The sequence below is a fragment of the Aptenodytes forsteri genome, unplaced genomic scaffold (assembly GCF_000699145.1).
Source record: "Aptenodytes forsteri isolate BGI_AS27 unplaced genomic scaffold, ASM69914v1 Scaffold23, whole genome shotgun sequence".
Taxonomy (NCBI): domain Eukaryota; kingdom Metazoa; phylum Chordata; class Aves; order Sphenisciformes; family Spheniscidae; genus Aptenodytes; species Aptenodytes forsteri.
Genome location: NW_008796043.1, coordinates 5,957,070 through 5,965,044, shown reverse-complemented (window position 1 = coordinate 5,965,044; position 7,975 = coordinate 5,957,070). Strand labels below are relative to the sequence as shown.

Below are 7,975 nucleotides of genomic sequence, written 5' to 3'. Positions count from 1 at the left end.
TTCTTGTTTGTGTTTAATTTTTTTTTTTTTTTTGTTTTTTTGGATTCCCCCCCCCCCCAGTGAACAATTTGTTTTCAAAGGTTTCCTGTGGGTTTTTCTTTTTTAAAATCTATAGAGTTCTAAATGCTCAACTGCTTTGATATGAGCTTGATTGTTGCTTTACCTTTGGGTAATGTGCACTGAATTGTATGTTCAGGTGCAGTTCAGGAGTACATTGATGTATGGCAATAGTATTGTGTTTGTTTTAAAGCCGGGTTGTATAAGAAAAGATTCATATCTATCTTTGTCTTTCAGAATCATGTAAAAATTTGGCTGTGTAGAACATTTATCCTTAAATTTCTGTTTATGAGCTGTAATCCTTTTTACTTTTATGTTTCTTTTAGATTAGCTCTGTTGTGGTACCACACAGTTGTTCGTCCCTTTTTTGCCCTTGATGGCAGCGATAACAAGGCAGGATTGAAAGAGGCAAAAGAAATTCTTGCAAAAAAAGAATCTGCTTATCCAAATTCTTCTCTGTTTATGTTCTTCAAGGGAAGGATACAGCGATTAGAGGTATTGCATGTTTTCTTCCTTTTGACTGATTTTCTCCTCCCCACCCTTTGTTATTTTATGTTTTTCTGATGTGAATGAACTGTGCAAGCTTCAGCGAATTGTGACTAAAGATATAGATACATGGAAAGATAAGTAAGAAGAAAGGATTAACTCCTTCCTAGTTTCACGTTCACGTGCCAAACCTGCTCTTCCACTACTTCTGTCTGCCTTCATGGCACTTTGAAATTCTTTTTCAGCTACTTGATACATTTGTAGCTCTATGGTAAAAGGAAGTGCTTTTGGTCACTCATGAGTTTCTTGGGGTATAAATAGCTATTTCAGTGTTGCTTGTCAAGCTAAAATCAGTATTATCTGCTGAGTACATAGCACTTATCTTCCCCTTTTCATTTTAAGCATTGTTCATATACAGCTAATTCTCTGCAATAATTTCCCTCAGATAACTGCTTTTGCTTTTAAGAAGTCAGACCAGGATATTTTCTGTTGCTGATGGTGAGCTCTGACCCAAGCAGAAATGTATTCACTGAAAGTGTGTTTGTGAATGCTGTTGCAGAGTGTTATTCAAATATTGCAGCAGCCTCGTGGGTTTTGGTTGAGTTATTCTTTAAGAATCTGTGATAATACAAGATGGTGATGAGCACTTTAAGCTACTCAACTCCTAGCTGCTGCTTTTATCAGACCAGAATATTTCCAGAGCAATTACACTAACAAGAAAACCCAACACAAAAGCACAAACAGAGTGTTCAAACCCTTCATCTCAACATGATAATTACAAGAGCTAATCCAGATCTTAATATTGCTGGTCATTCTTTGCTAGTGTTTGCAGTTAACTCTCAAATATAGCTTAATATTTTGAGGGAGGTAGCAACAGTAACAGAACAGAGGGACAGGCTTCAGTGGCCGATGAGACTTCGCAGGCATATTCTTGCATGGGATTTGGATGGTGCTTTTCTTTTTTTGCTGTCTTTCTGAAAGCAATGGTGCATTTGGGGAATTACACTGTCACAGGCAAGCTGTTGGTCTTTGGGAAGTATTGCTATTTTCTGAGTGGTAAAGATTTTAATGGTCTCTATTCAATTATATGCATATTCTATTCTTATGGTAAAAATGAAATTTGTTAGGAATAGCTACACAATGAATGCAAGTGCAGTTAAAAATGTAAATATGTTGATTGCCAGAGTATGACGTGGTCTTTGGAACTCTTTTTGTTTTTTTTTGTTTTTTTTTTAATGTTTAGTGTAATGAGGAATAAAATTCAACTGATTCTTCTGACTTTCAGGGCAAGCTAGGGCAAAATTGTAAACGTAAGTTGTTAATAAACTGAGTATATGTTTCTATGTGTAAATACAGAGGATAGGTTTGGGATGAGTGTCAGTTTTGTGTAGTCAGTCCCTTTCTGGAGTACTGTTATGTTTCAAAGCAGAGTTCTTTACATGTTATCTTACAGTATTTGTGCATTAAATGATGCAGTACATAGACACTGAAGTTTAGCTCCAAGTGAAATAGTTTGTGCCAGAGACAGCGTGGCCATGTTCATGAAGTTAGTTAGCTTAGGCAGGCAGAATGCTGTCCATTGTGCTGTGTAGCCATACCCTTAGTTAGCAGAAAGCTTATTGGTTGCTAACAGGAATTAAAATGTCCCTTTGCTATTCATGTTATTTGTTTGCATGAGAGCTTTTCCATTCAGCAGCCTCTTCCCCCCCACCCCATCATTGCTTTGTTCTATGTCGTACTGTATCACTGAGGCTTTGCTGTGCATAAATGTTTTGGTTAAGTGTCTCAAGCTCTCTTGTAGACTCTGTCAGGAATTCACAAGCTTAATTTGCTCAAATGTTCTTGATGTAATAGTGAAGACAGATGTGTGACTGGTGGCAATGGCATGGGGAGCTGCACTGGATTGCTGCACAATACACTTGTGGTTACATGTGTCTCAAAACCGGGCATTGGTCTTACAGCATCCATTGTACATTCTGAACCAGAAGTGCACACACACTCTCAGATTACAAACTAATACGCTGAGTCGTAATTTCCACCTCATCTCCAAGGTGGGTGAGGAGAGCTCCTGCAAAGCCTGGGACGTGCATATATGGCCTTCCTTGAAATTGTTAATACACAGGTAGGTTTAAATTCTTTCCACCAGGCATGGGAATATTATTTTCAGATGGTTTACCAAAATTGGGAAGTCTGTGCTTTAACCTATATGCACTTAAAAGTATACCTTGAGCTGAAGCTTATACATTTTACAGTCTTTAACATCTATCATCTTTTAACAGTTCTGTGATAAAATTTAATTGTACGTAGATGAAAGGCAGCTTAGATGTTGTTATACAGAAGAGCTTGTGTGTTCTGGAAGTATGGATCAGTAATGGTCACTGTAGGCTTTGTATTGGAGCCTTCTAGCACTCAGTCCATTGGATTTTTTTAATAGCTTTTGATCCTGCATATGTTTTGTGTAACTTTCAGCTGATGGTATATTCAGCTGCCGTTAGCAAGTCTGCATACACCTATGTATCTGGATGTGTGTGGTTTTTTTCTTTTCTAAGGAGAAAAGAAACAGTAAGGAGCATAGTTCAGCTATGGACACCTGGAGGCAGGGAAGCTGTTCAAAAGGCAGAAACAGTAATGCAGGACTGAACAGTGAGACACAAATATGACAAAGGAGAAAATTGCCGAGGAAAGCAATTGAGGAGAAAAGAAGATTTCACAGTGACGGTGCTATGCAAGACAAATGAAGAGCATGTGAGACTGTAATGCGTTGTGTGCCAAAAAGCACATATGAATAGTCAATAAAAAAGCATGTATGAATAGTCAATAAAAGCCTTAACAGACTTCAGTTTTCTAAGAAGTAGCCTTACAGGCTCTATAAACTTGGACCAAATTATCTTTCAACTTTTTTCCCAGATTCACATTTTTGAGAAATGAAGTCTGAAAGCGTTTGGGGACTACTGAAATGAATGAATTAAGGGAAGGGAGAGGAGGAGGATCTGGGAAAGCTGGAATGAAAGTGCACCAGAAGGTTAAAGGTTGCACTGGTAGGCTGATCAAATGTCTTTCCCCCCCAAAGAGTAGGTTAAGAGACTGCATATTAAAAGTAGCATTTTTCCTGACTTTTACATAACTCAGGCAGTTTTTATGGACATAACTGTTGCTGTGCTTGACTTGTGATTGTATGGCATGTATTCCATCCTCACAGGTATTTCTTTGTGAATGTCTGACTATTTCTGCCTTTGAAATACTTTCACTAAAGCTGATAATGATGTTTCATGTAAGCTTAAGCTACTAAAAACAAGTGAGAATAATGTTTTATACTTGTCCCTAAAGGGTACTTAAAAATGTAATTAGTATAACAGCTGCTGAAACCCACTGGTCTGAAATCCAGCGTTTCCAGCTGTAGCCTTGGGCCTTTCTTATTACTGTGAAAATAAAAATACTGCTATTCATTTGCTAAATGTGTATTGTGTAATATTATAATTATGTTAATAAATACCAATTTACTTTTGCAACTGTGACTTAGACTATTCAAGTGTGGTATTGTGGCCAGTAGTGAAAGATGGGCATGGTGGTAGCGTGGGACAGGGTGGAGTAAAATGTGGTGTTCTGAATCTTATGTATTTCTGCTTTTTATTTTGCAATTCTGCTTTCTCTCCCTGCTCCCCCCCCTCCCCCCCGCAAAACTTTTCAGAAATCTCCATTTGCTTTTTTAAATAGTACAAATCACCCCACTCAGAAATAGTTAAATAGATTGATAGCTTCATGTGGAGAGTGGTAAGGGTATAAAGCAAAATACAGTGTTTGACAAAATTGTGAACCAGGCAAGATTGCTTCTCTTTGATTGGGAACAGACTCCGGGTGTGTATATATAAACAGCAAGAAGTCTCTGGAGCTGGGACCAAAAATTCAGGTTCTGAGGCTTGATCTATAGAGTTCAGTTGGTATAGGTGCATGTTAAGACTCTGAAGGAAAAAGGACCAAATACTCCAGCTGACAGGCAAAACACCAGTGGTGCATTCTGGTGCGCTGTAGTGTGTTTGATGTGCAGGCTGGTGAAAATGTGCAGTGGTATTGCAGGCTTAAATGTAATACTGACAAGTATTGCTTTTTTAGTTACCTTTTGTAGACATCTTGGTATCAGTGGTATCATTCTTATTTAGGGGTGGGAGGGTGCAGCACGGAAAAGTAGACTGAGGGCAAAAGTAATAGTAAGCATTGAAAAGTCTTAAATGAATTTTCTGGAATAAAGTCGCAATGATGTCTTAAGAAATCTTCAGAGCTTGTGTAATGTCAAGGTTTGTTTTCAGGAATTGTGCTGGCCTTTCTAGTTACTTGTTCTAGGCTATAAAAATTCAGAATCCTAGTTTTACTCTATTTTGATTTTGTGGCATGTCTAGGGAAAAATGGGGGGGGTGTTAAGGAATAGAAAATCCAGGCTTTGAAATTTCCATATAGCGTCCTCCAGTGTAAATTGTCCCCTTTTAGATATTGATTGCTGGTTTCCCCTTAATTATGAGCATGACTTCTTAAAAGCTTTACAAATTCATACTGCTGATCAAGAATAGAGAGGTCCTGGGAGAGGGAAAGAGTCCTGAGATTTCAGAACAACTCTGTGGGAAACGTGTGTCGACTCGGGAAGCTGCCTTGGCTCAGGAAGCTCTGTAGATGCTTAGTTGGTGGCTTGGGGTGTTTTTGGTTTTAATCTGAAGTCAAGAAATGTAAGATTATGGTTCTCACACTAGTTTTAATAATCCTCTTTATGGTTATGTAGTTCTGTATATTACACATCTTATGGATTAATCTCTTTTTGTCTTTCTATTATGTCCAAGAGAGGCATGAGTGATGCCTGTTGAAGGAATTACAAGTGTGTGTGTGTATATTTTTAAATCTCAAGAACATCAATTTCAAGTGTCAGCTGTGACGTTATACTTGCAGACTCTTGGGACTTTATAATTCTTTCTGTTTATTCTCTGAAACAGTAAATGGATAGTAATTAATTTATTTCAAGAATTAACGTTAAGAGTGGAAATTCATATTTCAGCATGTTGTCGCAATCCCTGGAGGTGATTGAAACTTTAATTATTAAGCAATGTCTCTGAAACATACTTACTGAGTTTGATGCTTAAGGAAAGCTTAGGCAGATGTCAAAACACTTGAGAGAGCTAGACAGTTAGAGAAATGGATTATAGAAGATTGAATAGTCAACTAACTGGACTTGCATATTACTAGGTGGTCAGTATTTCATGTGCTGCCCCAGGCTGGTGTATGGCATTGCAGACAATGATGTAATTGCCATTAATCATTGTGTGGAATAACATGCCCTACAAACAAGTGATTTATATTTTCAGATGTTCAGGTTTTTTAGGTTTTTAGAAGGCAAAGTATCTTCACAGAAGACTAAATATTTAGATTTTTTTTTTTGCATTTTCCTCAGGAGCATTCAAAACAGATTTACCGAACTTCTAAACTGCTTAGCACAAAGATAAAGTTTTAAGCTGACATTATTTTATTTTATTTTTTCTGTAAGACTGGGTTCATAACACTTACTTTCCAGGAAGTCGTGTTGGGGTGATGCAGCATCAGTGGAGTAATGTGCAGTGGAGAGAATGTGCTGCTACAAAAGTAAACAAGGTGTACATTGCTCAGGCTCCCTGGTAACTTTGAGGACAAATACAACTCGCCTGTCTTTCTGTGTAGTATATTCTTCTGTTACGCCAACAAGTGTCTTAGTCTAATCACCGCTTTATTTTCTGAGTGTACAGTGTTTATATTGGTACAGCTGCGGATCCCTTTGCTGGCAGTTGTGCTGGGTTGATGCAATATATGATTTATGGTTAAATTGTTCCTTAGCAACTAAAACAGTTTTCCCCAATGAGACAAAGAAGAAAATCTAATAAAATCACTTTAGAGCTCTGTGTGTGCGTGTGGTCTATAAGACAAAACACTGCAGATCTTTGCAGGAATTTTTGAATTCAATTATGCTTGCATAGATGACAGGTTTGCTTTTTCAAGGGTTTCTTTTACTTACATGCTTAGCCAGCAGAGAGTGGCTTAAAGATTCTTCTGTTGTATAAATTATTACAATTGTATGTGAGAATAAATAAAGGAACACTATTAAAGTGGGTATAAGCCATATTGGGATATATAGTGTGTCTGTGTATAAAATTAATTAAATGTTGATTTGCATCCCCCCCATTATGATGATGGTTATGGAGAAGTCCCATCCTAGACTGGGAAAACTAAAAATTAAGGTAGTCAAAAGAACTATCATTCTAGTTCTTAGAAAACTGCCAGCCTCTTTTTGCTAAGCTGTTGGTAACTAATGATTTTATAATTTTTTTTTTTATCTCATATGCCTTTTTGTCTTCTTACGTGTCATGCAGCATTTATGAATTCTGTATTAACTGTTGCTTAAAGTGGTTACTGAGGGATGTGGAAAAAGGTGAAATAATTCAAAATAAATAATATTAAACATTAAAGATACCCTTATTGTGCAGAAAGCTAAACTTTATTGGCAGATGCTAAAAATATATTACTCTTAAAGGCGGAATGACGAATAAGAGTAGAAACGAGATTACTCAAAAGCTTACTGCACAAACCCAATGAATTTCTGACTTAATAGCAAATAGGAATACAGCTGCTGATTTTTAAGGTTGAGAGATGATCTGAACTGGCTGCAAGTTATTGGTGATTGTTATTACATTATTAAACTCCTCTACTCTCCTCCTCCCCCCCTTTTTAACTCTGCAGTGTTCTACATTTCTCTCTTTTTATATGACTTTTAGAGTGCAGGTTCCTTACCATATGTTTTAATTTTTATTGTCGCACATGGTGGAACTGATTGTTAGTACCTTGCAAGTAAATGCTTTGCATTCTTGTCTAAAGTTTCATTTAAATATAAATCTGAGTTGCTTTGTATTAGTGATTCTTACTTCCCTTGTCTCTTATAATTTGGCTTTTGTATTATGTTTCATATCATGAATATGAAATATATGGAAAAATCTGTTCACTATGGGACCTCTTTAAAATGCTCATTTATTGTTGTAAATAAAGGCTTTGTCATAATCTGCCTATACTTGTTTCAAAAGTGGTCAGGTTGAGAGAGCCTGGGAGGAGGGAAGCTGGCCAAAGGAATTGCAATGTGGAGCTGGTATATTGAATTAATATTAGCCCTTATCCTGAAACTGTTAGCTCTATGGCGGGTTTTAGCTCATTTAAAATAATCTAGAGTCTGAAGTGAATTTTGAGTTTTTCCTCTCAATGGGATGTTGTGCCTCTTTCATCTAATCAAACCAGAGGCTGCAATCTGTAAAACACTTCAATTTTTTTTTTTTAACCATATAGTTATTTTTAAATACCTGTTAACAGAAATCTGAATGTTTTCTCTATCAAAATCAAATTATCCAACAAATTTTAAATTTCAGACATCTGATTT

At 36.8% G+C, this 7,975-nt stretch overlaps 1 protein-coding gene across 1 annotated transcript in view; it reads left to right on the top strand.

Annotated features, from left to right (window-relative positions):
• The window catches only part of TTC39C (tetratricopeptide repeat domain 39C), a 29,684-nt gene that overhangs the window by 7,850 nt on the left and 13,859 nt on the right, over nt 1-7,975 (top strand). Inside the window, exon 5 of the mRNA XM_009285641.1 lies at nt 384-552. Coding sequence (XP_009283916.1) covers nt 384-552 — 169 coding nt within the window. The remainder of the gene's footprint in view (nt 1-383; nt 553-7,975) is intronic.